The sequence below is a fragment of the Leuresthes tenuis genome, unplaced genomic scaffold (genome assembly GCF_036924035.1).
Source record: "Leuresthes tenuis unplaced genomic scaffold, fLeuTen1.0.hap1 SCAF_9, whole genome shotgun sequence".
NCBI lineage: Eukaryota > Metazoa > Chordata > Actinopteri > Atheriniformes > Atherinopsidae > Leuresthes > Leuresthes tenuis.
This window is the reverse complement of record NW_027325363.1, coordinates 15,858,448-15,880,934: the sequence shown is the minus strand read 5'-3', so window position 1 is coordinate 15,880,934 and position 22,487 is coordinate 15,858,448. Positions and strand designations below refer to the sequence as shown.

At 40.2% G+C, this 22,487-nt stretch overlaps 1 protein-coding gene across 1 annotated transcript in view; it reads right to left on the bottom strand.

Moving 5' to 3' along the window:
• Window positions 1-1,029: 1,029 nt before the first annotated feature.
• Window positions 1,030-22,487, bottom strand: part of LOC140314382 (cGMP-inhibited 3',5'-cyclic phosphodiesterase 3A-like) — a 59,720-nt gene continuing 38,262 nt past the window's right edge. Inside the window, exons 4-16 of the mRNA XM_072392548.1 lie at window positions 19,272-19,417; window positions 19,077-19,192; window positions 18,744-18,987; window positions 18,426-18,502; window positions 18,038-18,234; window positions 17,704-17,844; window positions 17,127-17,238; window positions 14,635-14,742; window positions 14,073-14,272; window positions 13,187-13,390; window positions 12,819-12,980; window positions 9,638-9,899; window positions 1,030-7,934 (exon numbers count right to left, since the gene is read on the bottom strand). Coding sequence (XP_072248649.1) covers window positions 7,621-7,934; window positions 9,638-9,899; window positions 12,819-12,980; window positions 13,187-13,390; window positions 14,073-14,272; window positions 14,635-14,742; window positions 17,127-17,238; window positions 17,704-17,844; window positions 18,038-18,234; window positions 18,426-18,502; window positions 18,744-18,987; window positions 19,077-19,192; window positions 19,272-19,417 — 2,283 coding nt within the window. The 3' untranslated portion in view covers window positions 1,030-7,620. The remainder of the gene's footprint in view (window positions 7,935-9,637; window positions 9,900-12,818; window positions 12,981-13,186; window positions 13,391-14,072; window positions 14,273-14,634; window positions 14,743-17,126; window positions 17,239-17,703; window positions 17,845-18,037; window positions 18,235-18,425; window positions 18,503-18,743; window positions 18,988-19,076; window positions 19,193-19,271; window positions 19,418-22,487) is intronic.

Genomic DNA, 22,487 nt, shown 5'->3' with positions numbered 1-22,487 from the left:
TCCTCTCTTCTCCTTGTGTCCTTGTCCTGCCCATGAAGAGGCAAAGACAAACATGACGAAAGAGGAGGTGAGGTAACCGACACATCTTGGCTTCAGTCATCATTTTAAACTGGCATCAATTAGATATGACATATGATAAAACTGTATCCCCTGCTTACAGCTTTGTTGCATTATCTCTGTCAGATGGGCCTCAAACCTGTTTCTTTTTATCACTCCATCAGTTTCATATGTGTTAGTAGTGTGCCACGCCACCTTTGGATGTTTTTATCAAAAAGATTTCTGCACAGGACACAACTGTGTCCTTGCTTATAGCTCCCCCAGCAAGCTTCTCTCTTAGCTCCTCTGTCTCCTTCAGTTGAATTGTAGGAATTGAGACACCCTTCAAAAGGTTTTGCAGAGATTGATATCTGGGTCACAAGCTGGAGGACAGAGGAGAGAGAAGACGTGGAGGCATAAATTAGACAAATGAGATGAGCCTGTAATTTATTGTAATAACCAAAAGAAGCCTAAACAAGAGCTCCTTTGTCTTGTTTAGACTCTTCACTTGTGTGAGCAGGTATGAACTTTTACAACCGCGGGTCTAATGCTGCTGCTGACACAATCAATGTCCCAAGTGTTAGATTCGATCTTGTGTGTTTTCATTGGGTTCACTTTATTTACTTTTAAGACTACTGTAAAATCCAAATGCTGTTTCGTCAGATTTAAACAGAATGTAGAAAATGGTAAAGACTGCAGAAACTAAAAAGCCTCACAGTGTCTCGGGTAGATTTGGCTGCGTAATGTCATGTTTACTAAAAACGGAGACACAGAATGGCGCCTCGTGTCAGTGTTACAGACCACAAGCCGAGAACAGATGATGAGCCCGCGACTGAAACGCTCGTCTTGAAGCGATGACGGTGCTTCACGGCGTTATTCAATTGTTTGAACTCTGAAATCGGACAAACGTGATGTAAAAGTGAAGCACGTGGGGGGACAAAAAAAAATGACCAAAGAACAGAAGAGACACAGGCAGCATTTATAAATCTTATTATTCAACAATAGTCACAATACGACATCAACAATGCTTTGCTAGTGACAGGTTCTAATAATCCCAGTATATTGTATAGTTACTTTTTAATACATTATCGAGAGGCACTTCCAGTAAGTCTGGCAATAGAGGAGCTACAGTATTGTGTCTAAATTACAAAACAGTAAAAATAAATATTTTTCTAAAATTTTTTTGTCATTATATACTTTTGAATCTGTACAGCATATATTTTTTTTTATACAAAGTCAAACAATATCTAGAAATAAAATGTCATATTCCACTTAAATACTGGTGAATCACACAATTTCCCCATCCTGTAGGTATTGCTACATATGTTAAGTGCAAGATACTGGAGAGAAGAAAAGAATTGAGTCTGTGAAGCGCCTGCGACTGTGGATAAAAACATACCAGCCTTGTTAGTCTTGCTTTAAAGGTGGTGGAAAAAGAAAATTTCTTTTGGTTTCTTTTCTTTTGTGACAAACGAGGAAAGCAGAAGAGCAAAGCATTCAGACAATGTGCACATACGTATGTGTGGAAAATGCTATGGCACAGGAGCATGGGCCCGTTCTGAATGGGCTGAAACAGCAAGCAATACAAAATACAAATGTTTTTGGTTTACAAGGGCTTGAATCTGAGATCAGAACAGTTGGTGAGTTACATTGCCCTTCCTCCGGTGCCCCGCTGACATGGCAGTGAAAGAAGAACAAACCGTAAAGACGTGCTGTGAGCTGCAGTCCGTTAGATGAGCGCTGACGAGCTTTCATTAGTTTTATTCTGCCTTATTTTCACACGAGAACAAGATCTATGCATATCCAGAAAGCTTTGCAAGGTTCTGAATAACAATTACAGAAAAGAAACAAAAAAACAAAACAAAACATGCTTCGTTTAGGGCTCATTTTGTGCAAATCACCAAAAACTGTAAAGTTGAAAAAGTTTCTTTGGTTTGCACAAGTTATTCCAGCGTGCAACAATCCCCTTCTTCTCATTACTTAAGAGACGGCATTCGTACTGACTTTGATGCAATTGAATAGTTTTTCTGTGATTTCTAAGCCCTGCACTTGTTCTTGTTTTCTCGCCAGGCTCTTATAACATATTGTGTGAACCACTGAAAAGCAAAGTTATGAATGTCACGTGACTGCCAACCAATGACAGGCTCGGCATCATGTCCAAAGCAGAAAGAAGCCAACCGACCTCAAGAACTTAGATGTTAACGTTTGAATATTCAATCAATCTCTTCTTCTGTTTCGAATTTTAAGGTGAGACATGACAGGCAAAAAGGTCAATCTTTCAAATGAATATGAATACTTACATTAACTATTTTCAACTTTTATATATATTATGAAAATATAAAGAGAATGTTATGCCCTGTTTTGCCTCTAGTGTATCTCCTTAAAAACCTATTTTGTCAGTAAAATTTAGCTCAGCCTCTCAGGAGAAGTGGTTTCCCATCTACGTTAGGGTCCCATTTACTAAAAATCCGTGTGCATCCGTATACTTTATATCAAAGAAATGATCTTGCTTGCAACGCAGCTGTGTTCTCTTAATGGGGGTGTGTATTTATCTCCCAACATCCAATGGTCTTAATTACTTGAATACATTTTAATTTCTTCCTGTGAACACGGGCTGTTCGTTTGGTTTGTCCACTCGTTCCCACGAACTCATCCTATCGTGTTCACTTCATGGAGAACACACAAGAGAACAGGTGTCCGAATTCTCATCAATTTTATAATTATATGCCAGATATCTACAGTTATGTGTTGCAGAAATAAACGCCAGCAGGATTGGTACACAGGCACAAGATTTTAAGGCTTTCAGGATGACCGTGATCAGGATGACTGACAAGCCAGACAGAAAAACATTAGTAGTCGCTAATGTTAGCACTGCTGACTCAATGCACGATGGTCCCCATCGAAAGACAGTGTACTGCTTCTGTGCACTGCTTTTTGTGCAGCATGTAGTGAGTTTGCAGTGCACCATATGGGATTTGAAGACTTAAACTTGAAAATTCACACAGCACTGTGTAATGACTGCTTCACTGTATAGTGGTCTAGAGCTGGTAGTGAACGAGTGGACAAGTCAAGCACAGCTTCATTCCGCATTCATTTCTTTGCCAAATCAATGCATTTGCGCAAAGCTTTTAAAACATTCTACAAACAACAACATTAATCCAGCAAATCTCCAAAAGTCTGCTGATTCAGTTGCTGCCTGTAAAAAAATCGAAACTTTTCTGAATGTGAGCAACCATGTCAAGAACACAAAATTTGCTGATGAGAAGAAAACACATGCTAAAAGACTGCAAAAATACTTGAAACTTGAAAATAAAAAAAGGTTGACCAGTAAATATCTCTCCTTCAGTTTTCTCTAAAACAGTTACACGTGTCAAGGCCAGAAATGCACGTTACGTATTTTTTCTTCCAGCCACACGTAACACAGATAACCAGCCGCACATTGGCATATGCGTTACCATCGTTACCACGAGGTATTCCACGAGGAGTTACACCCTTGGAGAGCTTACGGATCTGCAGGATGTAAACAGTAAACGTTGTGACAATAAAGAAAATTAGCATTTGGTTGATGGTGGAGGGATCACAGCAGAAAAAAGCAACAGCAGGTGTATCGTCGATGGCTCCTAAAGTAAAGTATATTAATCAATGTGCAGCGGAAATGACACATCATAAAGATGTGGATAACTAAGAACGTGATCTGTGAGTTTAACTTGAAAACCTTCCGCTGTATTTAATTTCTTTAAACTTCTGCTGACGTTGTGACACGAGACATCTGCTCACATTTGCCCCGACACGTCCCCTCGTGATCACCTGCATGTTGCTCATTGTGGATGAGACGTGTTGGTTTCTGAGGATGTGCACAAACAATTCTCCAAACGGACGCAGAACATGCAAGGCAACGATCGCACGTCCGGAGACACATATTCAAAAGCGAGTATATCTTTGGCCTGGCACGCGCTCATGTTTTGGATGGCTTGCAATGAAAATAATCACCCCAAATTGGATCACAGCTTTGATTTCTTCAAGTCTCTTTGATTGTTGCACTGCAATGTAGACAGTTAGAGGCTGCGCTGAGAGAAAAGAGAAGAGTCTCTTTTGACTGACTTAATCCCAAATGAGCTTTGAACTCTTAGATCATGTAAAATTCAAGCAAAAGATTTGGAGGGAGTCTGGAAAACTGCCCAAACAATGCTGACGAGTATGAGATAGTACAAGTGTGCGACATGAAAAATCCATTGTAATTACTGTAATAATTAGTCGCAATTGAGGTAATGATATAATGTATAGTGCCTGGGTTATTTACAGTGAGTGGAGCTCAAGCTTGTATACTCAATTATTTTTTTTTCTTTCAGTGATTTGATTATTTTTATAATAACTTATATTATAAAGATACCTTGCTGTACAGGGGTTCAAATATGCCCAAACGACAGACACCAGCTGATACCCCAACTCACAGCTGCGTATATCAGTCGGAGCATTTTTATTTGCTATCCGCAGACTTATCATGGCAAGCCAATGGAAGGTGAGGCCACTGGAAGACGATCAGGTCCAGGAGGGGATGTAAAATCCAAATGTGTCTGGCTGCATATGCATATTTTGTGGCAGAGGATCACATTTAACTTTAGCTTTTCGCTTCATTTAGAGATCTTCTATGCCAGACTACATTTGTCCAAGACGTATGATTGACGTTAATGCTCTTCGCTTTTGTTTGTGTCTTATACTGGCTTATAGTCTGTAAATTAATGTCCTGTTAAGCAGTGCCTCCTTTGAATGTACATAGTAGCTATCGTTAAAAAAATAACAAAAAAAAAAACACCTCAGTGCCTGAAAGTAAAAGTGAAAGATGAAGTTAACGGAAGCTTCCTATTTCATGTTATTACAAACAAGCTGAACTACTGCATCATTTTATAAGTAAAGGCAATAAGTCCCAAAGGTATTTGTATGCCGCACAGTTTAGCCGTCCTTTGCACAATGGGCATTTTGATAGCAGTGAAATTGATACAAGTGAGGATTTATACAGTTTTATAACAGTATCAGCAAACTGTAATTGAGTGAAGAAATCGGGTCACAGCAAGGCAAGTCCCACCAATAAATATAAGCAAAAGTGCTTGTTTAATAGATTCACTGGCCTGATTTCATCCAGCACATGTGAACACGTTCTGCTTTTTTGCTTAGTGGACGTTTGTATGCCTATCTCATGTTGCCTTATCTGTATCTGTATGAGTTTGTGTGATAGTTACTCACTGGAGTTATCAATTGTCACCCAGCAACCCACCTGTCACTTGTGACTCGCATGGCTTAAAGTGGTCAATACTTGTGGTTATTTTGGCTCATCTTGCATTCCAGCTAATCTTTGAAGGATTTACAACCATGTTGTTTAAAATTCCCTGCCTGCTACAGAGCTGAAGCATACATCGATGCTATTCAATTGCTTTAGACATCTATGCTTGCATAACTATATCCTACTTTGCTTTGACTATCTTTGCCTGTCTTTTCTTAGTCTTCTCTACAGCCAGCTTCAAGTCTCAGGCAGTTTCTACAAAAAGTGCAGAGAGTCTTTCAGATGTATTATATTTCATGAAATCTAACTGTTACAGATTGATATGTGAACACAGTATACTTTAATATCCAGATTTAAATGACAGAGGGTCACAGTTGGTTTTGTGATGTCAGATCAAATATGGTGTAATGTCTGTCTCTTAATACGTTTTGCATCGTGGGAAACAGATCGTCACATGATTTTGATTTCTACCAAACTGGCTCATCTTCAAAGAGTTACATCTGGAAGAATCTGCTGCGTTGTGAGAGAGCTCTGAGACCCCTCGTACCTTTCAGAAGCAGCTACATTGAAAGCTAAAAGGCTCCTCCCTCACCCGCTATTCTCTTTCATTTCTAAGCCTCATTACTAAGACTATTCTCCTTGTTCACACTGTCCTCCATCACCACCAATCTGACTCTCTGAAGACATCAAAGGAGAGCGCTCTGTCATTAGAAATGATTTCTTGGAACTGCCCCTACTTCACTGCCCTTTTTGCCAAATCACACAGAGTGACAGTGCTTGTGGCAGCTTTTGACAAAGCTGTTATGGCCTTTCCCTCCCTCGCTGGTTTGCGTGAAGTGTTTACACAACTCATTCAGCTTTTTCTGTTGGCTAACGTTGAGAACTGACTATGAACAGACACATAAATCCTACATTTTTACCTTCAAAGACGGATAATTTGCTTAGACTGTGACGTCCACATAGTTTCTTGGTGGCATCTGCCGGATGTCAACAGGCTGCACGGGGGTTCTTATTGATATAAATCTTCTCAGGTGATACGGAGCTATGACTCAGCTGAGGCTTGGCCCACTATGGTTATTTTACATTCTGAAGCATTTGACATAAATACCACAATTTGAATTAAATGGAAAGAAAAACATTTTGTGTCATTAATTACTATATTAACTGTGGGGATAATGCAAATAAGACACGTGGAGATAAATTTAATTTGCTGGATCGAACATATTGCCTTATTATCTAGATTTGTGTCCTGTTAAATTAGTTTTACTGGGATTAACGATAATGTGTGTGCTATCCCTTGTGGTTCCCGTAGTGTTGAACAAAGATAGCTACATTTTTTTTTTTTTGGGGGGGGGGCATTAGTGGACTGACATCTCAGAAAGCAAAGAAAGTAAAGCAGTAGAAGTGACAAAAAAATGCACAAGGACACTGGAAGTCCTTTGTGTTTCTGTTTTGCTACAGGTTTCTGCTTTCCTGAGCTGTGTAGCCTGGATAAATGTAGGTGTGCCGTGCTGACTGACTAACAAAAGGCAATGTCTGCCAGCTTGTTTGTCACGGACAAAATAATGTTTTGCATTTTTTCTCCTTGAATAAGAATAAAGGTTTTTGAGCAACAGGGTTCTTTGTTAAAGTGTTTACAGTGTGGAATGAGTTTGTGCTGTAGCGCTGCGTTGTGTTGGCTGTGAAGGTTGTGTGGGTGTATGTACACACAGTGCACTACTACTGGCTCTTTCTTCCATCCTCTTATATAATCTACATGGCCGAGCCTGAGTGGACAAAGCTTTTTCCCTGGCTTTCCTCCCATTGTCCTCAAGAAGGGGCTTGTTGCACATCCTCGACCAGCTGGGTGGCTCCACAGAGTGTTGATGCTTGAGAGCAGCAAGGACAGCGGCGAGCTGTGACAGAATGTGAGTGACTCTGTGAATGAGTGTGGTTTGCCCATAGTGCAGGATGGGCAGTCTGGGTACAGGCAGAGTGCCAGATCCACACAAAAACAAACATTACAGTTAAAACAAACACAGTCCATGTCCTATATTCATCATCTTTTGCCTTTTCTCTTTTCTTCTTTAGTCACTTCTTCTTCTTTTGCTAATCTCACATCTCTCTCCATGTCAGACGCACTGGTTAATGCGTCATCCCAGTCCTCAGTCCTGTTTTTGTTAGGCACATTTTACCAAAAACATCTTCTACAGTGTTGTGTCAAAGTGATGTGCTGGCTACCATATCAAGAGTTTAGTTAGGAAAGAAACAAACATTTTTAAACAATGTTCAAATTCCTGGTTTAAGAGGAGTTTGAAATTAGAATCTCACTCTGGTTCTTGCTCATTTTCTCCTGAAGTCTCTGATTGTGGAGGGATTCCCTCCTCCATAGGGGACGCTTCTTCCCTTTCATCAAGGTCATCAGCTGATTCCTCCTCTTTGCTTGCCTGCTCCTCCTCCTCCTCGCGAATTGCCGTGATTGGATCGGTCGGGCTGCCGATGCAGTTCGGCTTCTCTTCCTGGGCCTCCTCCGGGGCTTCCGCAGCAATCAGACATTTCCACATTTCATGATTTTCCAAAAGATGCTGCATGATCTGGCAAAACACTTTCCTCCGGTGTGCCTTTTTGGTTTCTTGTTGTTCTGTGAGAAAAAGAGCAAACGGTTACACAAGCTCCTGGGAAGGAAGCTGATTTTAAAAGAAAAGTGTTACATTTTGGGATGCATGCTTGTTTGCTTCAGAGTTACATGAAAGATTTTAATACACTTCTATGCATAGCATAGCAGAGGGGCAGGGGATGGGCAAAGAGCTAATCAAGCTCTAAACCTGAAACAACCTCAACAAGGTTTGATTTCCCTGGAAGTTATATGCCTGTGTAGGCTAGGTCAGTGGGTGCTTTTATCAATGATTTTAAGCACCTGAAAAGTTTCATGGGCGCACCAAAATTTGCTTCTCACACCCACTTCAGGTGGTTTTTGCCTTTTTTATATTAAAGTGCTCAGTTGGAGATGGGATCACCTCTTTTGAATTAAGGCTAATGTAATTAATATTTAAGTCACACAGGTTGTGTGACTTAAATATCAGTTATTCTGCCTCAAGATTACACTGTGCCCATATGGGGGCGAGAAGAATAGTAATAATAATAATCTTGTTTGGTGGCTAGGATACTGATTATGGTATTTTTCTAATTATTCCTCTTCTTCTGTTCTGTTAATTTGTTTAAAACATCTCAAAGATTGCTTCACATGAGCTGGACAGTTATTTGGAAAACATGGCTTACATCAAAATCTGACAAAAAAAACAGGAGTTATCGGGTAATTGCATGTCTATCTGAGAGCTTGGAGGATTCTCTTTATCTTTGACCACAGTCAAGCAAGCTGCTTCCTCAAATCTGCCTTACCATTTCAAAATTACCCACAGGCTGATTGTGCCGGCAGTGTATTTCGAACTAAGTGATGTCTAGAAGCAGTGAGCAATAATAACTTGTTTCTACGAATGCGAAAAAAGCCATATGTTGCCTGGAATAATAATGACATGACCAAAGGGCGAGATGAGGTGATTCTGTTATTTAACTACAGTGACAGCTGGCGGTTGGGGTGGTGAGATGGGGCGAGCAATCTCTGGAGTTTTGCAAAGACATTCCACTGTACATGTAGCACATGCCAGAAATAGTTTCTGTTAAGGACGACCACCGCAAAGCCTCAGTGGTGGACCTATTACTTGAACAACAGTGAAAAAATCTCCACACCCTCTCCCTCTTCCTAGTCACATTGATTTGTTTTAAAGCCAAAATCTCTCACTATGCATAGTTACACCATGAAAGGGTCAGTTATTCATTTTTCAAAAGTAATTTCACTGGGTTATCTCTGGCAAATTTCTTGCAATTGTGGCTACAATAGACCAACATGGTTATTTTGGTATGAGGACAAGTTGTGATGAGAAATCAAAGACATCTCCCAAACTATTTGTTTAAAGGGTTTAATTATGTTTACTTGGTAAAAACCAGTGCCTTTTGTTTTTTTACTATTATTGTTACAATCTCTTGCTCAAGGTAAGCTCGGTAGCAAAAAGGTATTTCAATAAATGAAGTAAAAAGAAAAACCTATTGAAGAAACATCAAATACATTATGTTAAATAAAATATTTATACATCAGCAACTCTTAAAAAATTTTTCTTGGAAATGATATCTCCCCAGATCCCATCAAACAACAGGACAGTGATCTCAGTTGTCAGCGATGTCTCGATTATTATTCAGAAAGGCTCCATAAACATAAGTGAGATGTTTCCCTTTTAAAAAACCAACTATTAAGAGGCAGTTTAGAGTCTAGACAGAGTTTAGACATACGGGAGGTGTCAGAGCCTGTCGATGCCTCTTCATCTGCTGTGTCCTCCTCTTCTGTATCTTGTCCTTCCTTCCCCACTTCTGGTTCCATTTCTCCCTCTGACGGGTCAACCCAGCGCCCTGGCATGAGAGCAGCAGAGTCGTAGGAAGAGCACAGAGGTCCCACTATGTGAGTGATAAAAGACTCCTGCAGTTTTGCGAGTTGTGGAGCGGACCGGTCCATGAATGGACTGATGGGAAGGCCCAGGTTTGCTTCTTCATCACCCTGGGAACAAAAATGATGCATATGTGAGAGGCATCATATAGTAAGAGAGTTTAATGACCTTGGAAGAAAAAAAAATGGCTTGATTAACATTATCTTTAGGCCTAATGCATAAATTGCAAATTTCTGCTGCTTTCATCCATTTCACACATTTCACATATAAAGTAATTCGGGGATAAATCAGGCGGGATTCTGTTTGTGTGAAGTTAAAGTCACGATCATCGACCATAATTTCATCTGAGCTAACCTCTTTAGAGATATTTTCAGTGATATTGTCAGTAATACATGACAGAAAACAAGAAAGTACCCCAATATAAAGACAACACTTTATGTCGAATATAGAATAAATCAAATATTTTCAGGCAATCGTGGGTAAACTCCATCCCTCCACTGGCAAAAACACAGCTGTCAAGCAGTGAGAGTCCCAGATACTCAGCCTCTGGCTACAGTCTTGTGAAAGTAGGTCAAGAGGACTACAAATAGAAAAACATTGGTTCAAACTATGGTTGATCTGTAGGTATAAGTTAATCAAATAAGACGGTCTGAGGAGATTTGCTGCAGTTTCCGATGACTACAATCTGTTTATTTGTGCCCAAACAAAGATAAAGAACGGTGACAGACATACTCTGACTAATCATCTTAATAATGCATAGACTCTCTACATTTTATCAGATAAGTTTTAATCATATTTCCTGAAGAAGCCATTTGTGTGACCGTCATCTGGTGTAAATGTGGGGCAGATCAAGTTTTAGCCTAAGTGGAGCCACTCTTTTCCCTTCTTGTCCTTGGCACAGTTGTAGGTTTTGTGTTTCCCATTTTCAATCCACAAAGAAAGATGAACGCACATCTCAGATATTTGGAATCTAATCTGCTCAATGAATTCCAGGTACCTCTGATTGTCTTAAATTAAACCGATTTTGATCACCGCCTCCGTGTTCACTTCCAGATTCTGCCCGCTTACTCTGCGGTGTACACTGCACAACCTACAGACAAAATGGTTGCATTGTTGTTTTTCAAATGTTATGACAGTCCAGGATTGTGCTGTTGTGTTTTTCTTCTGATGTTGGGGCTTTCAAATACGTTCAAAAAGAGGACAGAGGGGCAAGAGCTCCAAATTGCTATGGCAACCAAAAATCAGGATGGCGTCAGTGCACAGCACTAGCGGTTACTGTGAGAGAGGGGGGGGTGGGGGGTGTATGTTGAGTCACAGCCTGATCAGAGAGTGGGAAAAAAAATCTTTTAGCCAGATATTGCTAATGTGTAGGATGTTAAAGTGGTGCATTGCAGAGCATAAAGTAAAGATGAGTGTCTGTGTGTTTACATCGGTTGCCACTGAAAGCCTTCTCTGAGATCCTCCGCAGTGACTGTGAATGAGTGCTGTCAAGTATGGCACATTTAGGTCATCCTTCTCCCCTCTGAAAAAGAAAACCACACGCAAACCCTCTATCTGTCGACACCCCTTCCCTCCTCCCCCACTGCTGAACAGTGTTTTGATATCCTTGCAACACAAGTTCCCTTCATTAACACTGACTTAACACATATCGCATACGCTTCTACCCAGTTTGCGGATCGTCAGAATAACCTTAGGATAACAAATTTCTGCTGCAGCCTGAACATCTCTGTGCAAATCTAAAGACCGTTATCTTTATATTTTGAAAATGCGCCCAATAGTTTCAAATCAGGATTTTTCTGCTTACATTACAGTTGCTAGGAAATTTGTTCTATCGCTGTTGGGTGATCAGATTTTATCTTTATGGTCTCGGTAGTTCAGAGCAGGATTTGTTGCCAGGCATCTGTCTTCAATGGTCAAATTTATGAGTTACTAAGGGTTTTGAGTATTCAAAACAGTTGAACAAAGAAAAGCTTGTCCATGTGGGTCTATCCTACATAAAGCACAGCACTGTCATACACTGATACATGTTTTGCTTTTAGCCCTGATCTATGGTTCCCCTCCTCTGGAGCCATGCAAAATATCAATTGATCATTGCAGAATTAATGCTACATTTTGCCTCTACAAATAATATAATTTTCCAAAGAATGAATGTACTTGTTCTTCTCGTTGGGGAAATTCCAGACAGTCTTCTTACATAGAATAGACTTAAAGAAAAGTCAGGCACTGTTGCTTTCATGTACTTTCTATTGACTCATGCTTCAGACTTGATATGAAAGCATGTCTGTCCAAACTCACAACAACCTATAAAGAACAAGTCATAAATGCAGCTATTTATGAGGATGTTTTTTTTTCCCTAAACACGATATCCAGAAACGATTTCTAGACTGCAACATTTGAACACTTGAACTTTAAACTTTTTTATTCATTTGGACCTTTATTAAACAAACACAAATACAGAGAATTTATTTCTTGTATCTTTATGACCCTCTTCATCGAGGAATAGAGTGCAATATACGAGTAACATTGTTGTGAGAGATTCTTCAGTCAAAAAAAAAAGAGGAACATCTACTGATGGCCCAGTCTTTCCAAGTAATGATGCACTGTGGCTCACTTCCAGTAGTGATTGCACTGAATGAGTTAGTGACAGGCTTTCAGCCCAGAGGGGTTTGAATACATATACGAATGAATACACTATTCAATAATATATGTATTCAAACTCCTCTGGACTGAAAGCCTGTCACAAACTAATGAATGAATAGTGTGTTCATTAGTAATGAACATAGTATGTGATCTGTGTGTCCAGAAATGTATGATTTATGTTGTAAACTGGCAAACTTTTAAACGACTCTATGGAACAAGACAGCGGGTGTCATGTGTGTGCGGCTGTAGAGCCGTTGTTCATGCCCATAGGTGATGATCATCTCTGATCTGATCTAACAGTATGTTACAATTATGTGGTGCTCCTAAAATGGAAAACCAAATTCAAGCAACGATGTGATCCGATCAGACTGCAAACCTTGTAAACTTACTTGTTCATAGAACTCATTGACAATCCCCTCTGTCCATTTCAGGTGCAGCTCTTTACACTTCAGTGGTCCATTGACATCAGCCAGCTTTATGCACATCTGGCACACCAGCAATCGGTCGTTCTCATTGGTCCAATCAATAACAGATACTCCTTCATCACCCACCTGATGAGATAAAAAGATAGCGAAAGAAATGTCTATTGATTTGGACAGTCTGCAGGAAAAGAGCTTTCCTATTATTGGTATTAGCGAAACAAGAAAAAATACTTAACAAGAACTGAGGAGAGATGACCAGTGACCCAACAGGTATTACAAATGGATCATGGATGGTCACTCTTCCAACTGTCTATGTAGCTGATCCGAATGTTTACCTTTGCATTAAACTCCGCGAGGAAGTCAAAGTGCTTTTTGAGATCAGTGGCCAGGATAGCTTCAATGACAAGGAAGCGGAAGCGTTTGAACTCCACGTGCTCAAGGTTAACAAGGAAGTTGTACTCGGGTCGAGACATGAAAAGGTTCCAGGCTGAAGCCGCATGGTGGTTTTCCAAGACTGATCTATCGTTGTACAAAAGAGCCTACAGTGGAGGAGGAGAAAGTGAAAATAACATGCAGCATTAGTATTCAGTAGCTTTTTCACAGGAGCTTCCTTGGCCTTACTGCATATGTAATGGCGTAGTTTAAAGTCCTTGAGATCTCACAGTGAACAATATGAATTCTGCTGCCTGCTTCTTTTTATTGAAATCCTGCTTGTGCACAAAACTGTTATTTATAATGAAATCCTATTTCGTAGCAGCTGCTGTTGGCCGCTGGTCTGCATTCTTTTTGTTTTCTGACATATGACTACTTTTTTTTTTCTCAGCATTACTAATCTTAGCGTTTTCCCCGTGTTTCTGCTGGAAATACACATTAGACACATAGACTCATTCCTATTCATTTCAATACTTGGAAAAAAAAAAAAAGCTTGTGGATTTATTCATTTATGTAAAAAATGTAGACTCAGATAGATTCTGTATATTTGTGGGAGAATTTTTAACTGAAGAGGATGGGTTATTCAGCGGAGTAAAACATTGTAGCCTACAGTGTTAGCTCGAACATGCAGATACGGACGTCCCTGCTTTAAGAACAAAAAGCTTAAGAGCAGGAATGGGCCAGAGAAGCTGCACACTGGTGAGAGCGTCAACACAATGCAATGTCCTCACAAAGCAAGTTGTTTTTATCTGCTGTAATAAGAAACACACACACACACAACTTGTTTACCTGTGGTGCACTGGTGGCTACCAAAAAAGCATTGGTTCTTCCAGGGTGATCATAGTCGTGCATGGCGGCGGCTACATACAGGGCCATCAGCTCAAGGCCGGGGATCAGAGCAGCTAGGGAGCCGTAGCCTTCCTCCTGCACAGAGTTCATTTTGGACACCAGGAACCTTGTTGCTCTCGGTGTGATGCCGTTTGCAGAGTCTATGAACAGAAAGAGAAATGTTGAGTATACGGCTGAATATATGAGTAGGAGAGACATACACTTAAGCAGGAAGTGATGGATCAATTTGTCTAAAAGAAAAAAAGCCGTGGAATTAATGCATGTTATTCTTAATTCTCTGTTTACACACACTTTTACCCCCTGAATGAAGACTTGATTGTCTACCATGCTTGTGTGTGTGGGAGTTAAATTGGTGTTGCCTCTTTGAGCATCTGGGCTCGAGATCAAAGCACGAGATTTAGATTGAATAAAACATGAGGGTAAAAAAAAAAGAAAAAATGAAAAGCAAGACTGGGGTTAAATCATAAGAAATTGCTGTATGAATAAAAAAAAAAATCCGTACCAGTGTGTATTCCATTCTCAGTCACCAGTGTGGGCAGGCCTGGCACAGGCTGAGTGGTGAGATACCAGACAGCATGTAGCACATCAGTAGCATGGATCCGGTTGTGATCTGGGGAGATGGAAAATAAAACACTTACTCTCATAGGAGCAGAGAGAATGCAGTGATGAAATTCAATGGAGATTGTGGTGCAATGATGTGAGCACTCTGTCCTTCTCAATTATAATTGCATTAGGTTAAACTGGTGCAGTATATATAGCCGCCAGTGCTTTTTTGAAAGAGTTTGATCTTTATTTCAGTCAGCTGAAATAGTATCACTATGGATGACAGAGAGAACAGTGACAGACATGCTAAGATGAACCAACATATGACACGGATAAAGGTCAATGAAAAGTTTCTCCGTTAAGGTAGGTTTTTCATAGACATTCAGTAGTCCAGAGTTTCAAAAAACCTGATAAATTATCGTGATTTCACAAAAAGCACCTTGCCTTTTGCAGTTGGTGTGGGGTGAAACAAACTGGGGATCTTCCCGGTCAAGAACGGGCTCAACAGGTTCGAAATCTGGCTGGTCATGCAGTGCCTCATATGTTATAAACAGGATTTTGTAGTTTATTCCAAATTTACAGGAAACCACGGGAGAAATGCAAGAAATTCTAGTTAATGGCCCATTAGCTGCACGTCGAATGAACTGTAATCCATTTAGGTTAAGCTTGAATGTAGCATGTGAAGAGTTAATTAAGATCATTTGTAAAAATGAAGGGAAATTCAGGTAATCAGTCAATAGATAGAGATCATAAAAGGCAAAGAACGAGATCTGATTTTGTTGATATTTCTCAGCTGAGGGAAACAACAGAGGAAACAGGTTTTCGTCAGCAGTCATGTGAATGACTGTAGTGACGTTACAGTCAGAAATGATCAGGTCCCGTTAAAGGGGCTGAGATTTTGAGATTAGTCAAATCTACATGATATGCGTAAAATAAAGATAAAAAATAAATAAATAAAATATTTCAATTTCAACAGAAAATGGTATAGATTATTTAATTCAGACTTCATACACTTAATAATAGGTGTGCATATTTGGTAAAGTTCATTAAAACCTATCATGCAGGTGTTTCAAAGAAAGAAGAAGAACTTTTACATAGAAAGTGCACTTACTTTTTTTTTTTTTTCCAGGATTTAGAATACGATCGACATAGTTTGAAAGCTGTCATACACAAGCAAAGCCATGGGCCAAAAAACGGCAACCACACTCATATTTTCTGGTCATGCCTCATGTTCACAAATTATAGGATGAATTTTAATGCCCTGCTTCGAAGTACGTCCTCCAATTTTCCCAAAGATCTAAAAGCAGACCCTCTAGGTGTACTTATAGAAGGCTTTGAAGGATGAGCCAAAAATGCACTTGCTACTAATCTGATGAGGGGTCACCGTATCGTGCACGGTTTGTTTATTGAAACCTGTTCCACTTCAGGCAGCATTTGAATCTAAAAATATGGGGATCCAAAAGGAGATGTTCACAATTAATTCAAAGCTCCATGAGATTAATTATTCACGCAGAGGTGGGGTCATGTAAATTCACTGTTACTGCAAATATGTTCTATATAAATATGACCTGGTCTCTGAATCTACACGCAGGACATCTGTTGAAACGCTTTTCTCCATGCAAAAGGCCTCTATGTGCTATGTTTTGCTAAGACATGGCCAGAAACACTGAGGCTTTCCAGTCAGTTGTGTTGGAAAACTGGTTCATTTCTCAACGCTTTGAGTGCTCAGTAGTGCCCCCTGCTGATCAACTTTGATTAACTTTTTGAAAAATAGACATTTTTTCATTTTCACCCTTTTCAGCTAAACTAATTTACTTTACAATACCATTGTCCAAGAAAATTAAATGTTGGTTAAAGAATGGGGAAGGGAAAAAAAGTATGCGACACATATCTATGCACATATCGCCAGACGAACTAATCGAGTGTCTGTCTTAGAGGTGAGGCCTCATATGTCATTGATCGCCTGATTTCTGGGAGAACAATACATGCCTCAATTCAGCGTATCGTCTGAAATTGCCTTTCCTACTTGCAACATGCTTCAGAGCCCATAATTGTCCCATAATTAGTTGGACTACTGTGGTTTGTTCTGTAATCAACATTTTATAGTATCTAAAAATGGACATATGTAAAAAAAAAAACTGCCCCTCAAAAAACCTGCTTGATTAAAGATTGTGCAGCATTGTATAAAGTCCTGATGTTATAAGTGACAAGATATCAGGTATCAGCACATTTTCAGTGTTGCATTAATTTACCAAAACATCACAGGAAATTGGACATAATTATATTCTTCTGTTGTAGTTATTAATGCTCCCTTCCAATTGTTCTGTAGCAACATGTCACAGACAGTCCTGCCATCACCTTTTTATTTACAACACCACCATCTTGTGGCAGTCACAGGAAACGCTACATGCAAATATTTTCTTTTTATCAATATGTGGACCACCTACTCACAAGGTATATCCCTGTATCCATTCTCCAAAGCGTGGAAGTAGTTCATGAACTCTTTAATGGGAATCTTGAAGGTCTCAAACAGACCCGTGTCCACAAAAAGCCTATAAGAAACCTGGGACATAAGAACACGGTCACTGAATCTGTGAGGAGGATCACAATCCTATCTCCAAAGACCCTGTGTTAAACCCCATATTTACTCCTAATAGGGAAAAGACTCCATGTCAAACGTTGAAATGATAAAGACTAATAGCGTCATGTTTAACAATTAAGCATTTAAAAATATTGTGGATCATTAGTAGTTTTTCTATCTACATTTCTTTATTAGATTTGCTGTTGTTCTATAGAGTTATATTATCTGTTTTGGTGGCAATTGTATCATTCAATAACAATGTTTTTTTTTAAATTGTATGCATCTAATCTAATGACATACACTTCCAGATAATGCCACCAAATCACTGATAATTTCATACTGCACATGTGGACCTTTTTGTTACTTTGGGGGTTTTAATTAGTCTGAGTTGATATGTTGCCAGACAGTCATAAAGGCTGCAAAATGTCCTCATTAGCAAGTGTTTACCTGGCTGAGGATGCAGCCTGCCTTGCCGTGGGTTCTCTCCACAAGACTGAAAATGGGAAAGTTCCAGTTGTTGATTTGACTCATCAGATGCTCCAGCCCTGGCATTACCAGAGCCTCTGGGACTGAGATGGGCTCATCTTTCTGTCATGTAATGGTAAAAAGTCAAAGGCAATGTTGGAACGACACAGAGACGTTCTTCCAGAGATATATAAAATAATACATACTCAACTTTTCTGAAGCATAATCACCAACAGCCAGCAAAGTTATCAAAATGGTGTGCAGATACCACCAACTATGACGAATGAATTACATTTATTTTTTAAAACTTGCCGACCTGTGGCGATGGCAGAAGCGGATGGAGAATGATGCCCTCTGTCGGACACTCCCTGCAACCTTCCCTCGCTTCAGGCGGCTTCTTCCCTCCTTCTCCATCCTCCTCATTCTGTGCAAAGTCGCTGCTGTCACTGTGGTTGGTCTCATAGGTGCTGTCGTAGGTGCTGTCGTAGTCTGATGAAGCTACCGCACGCTCATCTGGGAAGAGATTGCACTCTTTAGGTTTGTGCAACCTTTGGCTAACATTTCTCATTTTACTGACTCTGTGAAGACAAATTTCTACCCCCCAAAAAAAATCTTTTGCAAAGAAAAGTCTCTTTTGCCATCGGGGGCAGATGGGCGAGAATCGTACTGAGCAGAAGCAGGAAATCTTGCAGACTGCTGTTTACCTGGATGGGGTATTCTTTCTCCTTTGCCGCCAGATTCTACCCCGTGGTTTAGTCGACTGCTGAACGGCCTACCACAGCTGGCAGAAGGTTGAGACACACCAACACATTCAGAGGTTACACACTGGTGCATCCTGATCATTCCCTTCAATCTGATTATTAAGAGTTGAGTCCCTTTCCTGTCAAAGCACTTAAAGAAAGTGGCAGATTGCTTTCATTTCCATACAAACAAACATTCATGCATACATTGTGATTTTTTTACTCTCTTCATTTGCAATTGCTCATCAGAACGTAAGAAGAGTGTGACTGTATGTGCATTACCTGCCACAGAGTGACGGAGGCCGCCAGTGAATGGTGGTAGAGCTCGGGGCGCTCTGGCTGTGAGTTAAGGCTCTGTGATGGCCTTTGGGGGCCACAGAGACAGGTACCCGCTCTGTGAGTGGCCCGGCCGGTTCGGGAAGCTGCACTGAACATGTCTTTACCGTAGGGCTGGAGACAGGTGTTCCCTGGACGGGAGGAGAGGGGCACGGAGAGCCCAGAGGTGATATGTTGGATGGAGTGAAACCTGAAAAAGATTTTGAATATAGTCATTTAAAACAAGAGCTTGCTCCATGTGCACAACACTGTGTGTGAGGTAAATATGCAAACACACACCTGGTCTTTCTAGTGGTTTGCTGTAGAGGTGGTTGGAGGAGACGGAGGCAGCACAGGAGGCAGACATGGAGCAGCTCTTTGAGATGGTCATCATCAATGAGTTGTTCCACGAATCACTGCTTTGATGCAAGATACTATCAGATATAAGAAATTACAGTAATCCCAGTGTTTGAGATGTTGGATGAGTGATGTCACCTGTCCGGAGTGTGTTTGATGCTGGCTGAGCGGTCTCTGCGTACAGGGCCTGGCTCAATGGTAGGCAGCCCTGTAGCTGAGGTGGTCGTGGTCCAAGTTGATGAAATTCTTCTCAGCAATCCTGGAGGCAGACTCCTCCTTAGACGCTGCAGTACAGATTAACATATACACAAAAACACAGTTATAGGCTCAAATCTTTTTCGTGTTACGCAATCTTATTACGAGTTTCTTCAGGAACACCACAGGCACAGCCCTGTCCCTGATTATTGACGGTACCTTAAAGGATTTTGGCACTTTTGCTTTATAGATCCACGCATGCCAACATGTCTCGATACAACTGTGTAATCATGTGAGGGCCTTGGAGGTTGTGATATGAATTTGTTAATTCTGCAAAAAAGTGAAGACGTCAAACGAGACATATCATCAGATTTTAGTTCATTATAAGATCCATATGTGACGAATACACACTGAATGCAGAATGTTGAAAAAAAAACAGAACACTTCAACATGTAAAAGAAAGTGGGGAAAAAAAGCAAAATCCACAAAACAAAACATCTAATTATTCTCAAAGAAAGAAAGCCACAGCAGGAAGAAGCAGGAAACAGGACTGCGAAGTTAGAGGGAGGTCCATTAACTAATTTACAGTCTGCACATACTCAGCTGCCCTCGATTTGTATCCTTTTCAAGAGGAATCGAGGTAGCAGTACTTCAACAAAAATGAGACTTTGGAGCTGACATTTGAAACTTAACTTGATTCAATCTGAAGTGTGACACAGCTGCACCATCTGTCTGTCTACAGGCTGCAGATGTATTATTTCTGTCAGTCTATCCAGTGTTGTAAACTTTGTCGTAAAGCCATGCAAATGTTTGTTCTGTTGCCCGTTTCTGAACGCCACCCCCAAACTCATATACACAATGGAATATAGAGGGCAGCAGAGGATCAAATTTCAATCTTCTCGACTCCACTAAGCATGGATCCCACACAAACACATCAACATGTACACGTGCACTCTCATGATTCTCTGTGGCTGTTCTCCCAACAGTGAAGGCAATCTGTGCAGGTCTGAACATCTAAAGTGTAGAACTGTGCAACAACAAAGTTGCTGACAAAAATAATGTCCATAAGGTCGGCATTTGACCTACTTTTCCAATATTTCTGTTAGGAAAACTTCAACTTAATTCATCTAATTCAAATCTTACAACATCACGGTGCAACGTGGAGGTAGTGAGAGGAAAAGTGTAGTGAGGTCTGGAAATGCTTGGCGACAGATTCAGTCTTTATTTTTCATTTGTTAACCAAAACATTTTACATTTACAGTTTTATGATGGTCTAGACTCTGAGTTTTAATTTAAGAGAATTTGCATCTAAATTAGCAAAAGATTTCAGTAATCAAAGATGTTGTATTTGCTGAACAGTCTTTTTCAAGCGATCGGTGTAATTGGACAGTTTGTCACAGATCCTGTTTATGGCCAGCTTTTAGCTTTTCCTCATTTATTTCCACATCAATTAAGCATCTCAATGGTTTTAGCATTTGGGAGCTGTTGATGTGAACTGACAACATGGAGTCAAAGATGAGAGCTTAAAGTGTAGCACCACAAGGTGAAGAACAGAAGAAAAAAAAAACTTATAAAGCCAGAGCAGTTCTAAACTAGAAGTCTTGGAGAGATTCATTTAAGATGAACCTTTATCCAAATAGTGAGAGAAATAACAAGAAAGAAGATTATGAATGGCTCATGATGTAAATAATATAACATCAAGTGTAAAATGTGTGGAGACAATGTGACGATATGGAAAAGCATTTGTTTAAATGGTGTATGGAGTAGACTCTAGACTCCAAGGAGCAAATTATTACAGTATGAGAGAGAGCATCCAGTAAGGAGCTTGAGAGCACAGACCACACACCCGACTGAAATAAAACAAGTTGGACCATGGAAACTGGTTGGATACTGATCCCTTCTCAAAGCAGATTCGTGTTTCTGAAGCACACACTGCAGCAACTAATGGCTGCTGGCTGGGTAATAACAAGTGTCAGAGCTCACATATTAATTCCTCCGTCAGATATTAGTTAAATAAACTCTGGACTTCACTGTAGCTCCATTCCTTTGTTTGTTTACTTTTAGCAGCTAACATTAGGACCTGTTGCTAATATGGGCGATATTTTACTGATGTTTGTTTCTTTAATGGAAATTACTGAAGGTGTACCGATGGTGCTTTCAGTGATAACTGAGAAATCAGAATTTCTGACTTCTGCTTGATGAGTGCTAATTAGGGAGTCACATTTCCTTGTCAGGACATAAAACAATAAGCACAGAACTGGAGGAGCAATATTAGCACTCAGTTATTTCTTCAGTGGGGTAAACTATGAAACCAATGATGATATTTTATGTTAAAAGCAAAGCAAAAAGCAAGACCAAAAGAGTGTAAACTACCCACTCCTGAGGTGCAGCTAATACAGTATCAGCAGATGAAATTTTAGAAATGAATGAAAGGGCTGTGATTCTTGAACCCTCCTTATTTGGACGCGCCTCAAATAAGAATCTGCAGTTCAAGCTCATATTCATTATAACTGAAACTGGAATTTTTTGTGGTGCAGATTAACCGTCAGCGTCTACATTATTCTAGTCCTAACTCTAAGTACTTCTTTGAACAACAGCAGGTGAAAGTCCGGGATCTGCTGTAAATTTGTCAGATACCCTGACATTCTGGAGCTGAATTACGGGGAAAGGAAAATAAATTTACTGTTTTGCTAAGGAAATTGCCAACTTAAGTACGAAATGCCCTTTAGACAACAGCACGGCTGATTACCTTTACGTAACTCCTCCTTCTGTTTTTAGTTCAAAGCCCTGCAATAGGGCAGTGTCAGTGAGATGAATCACCAACTTTATCAACTGACACGCATCCAAACGCACAAATCCCCAATGAGCTGAATTCAGGCAGCAAATCATTGAGATTCTATGCATGCATCGAACATTTAAGTGCACTCAGGCATCTTTAAAGTGGCAGGTCACTTTCCAGGTAGGCTATCCTGCATTGCATCACACGCTTTATTTAGTTTCCTTGCTGTCTTTGAGTGCCTGCATACATTTTGAAGCACTGGCCTTGTAAAAGATTAAAAAGCCCTCTAGAAGCTTTTGCGTCATTAGAGCCACACTATGCCTGCTGTGAGAGAGGAGATGAGGGCACCCCTGCGTACGTCGTGCAGCATACAAACAAAA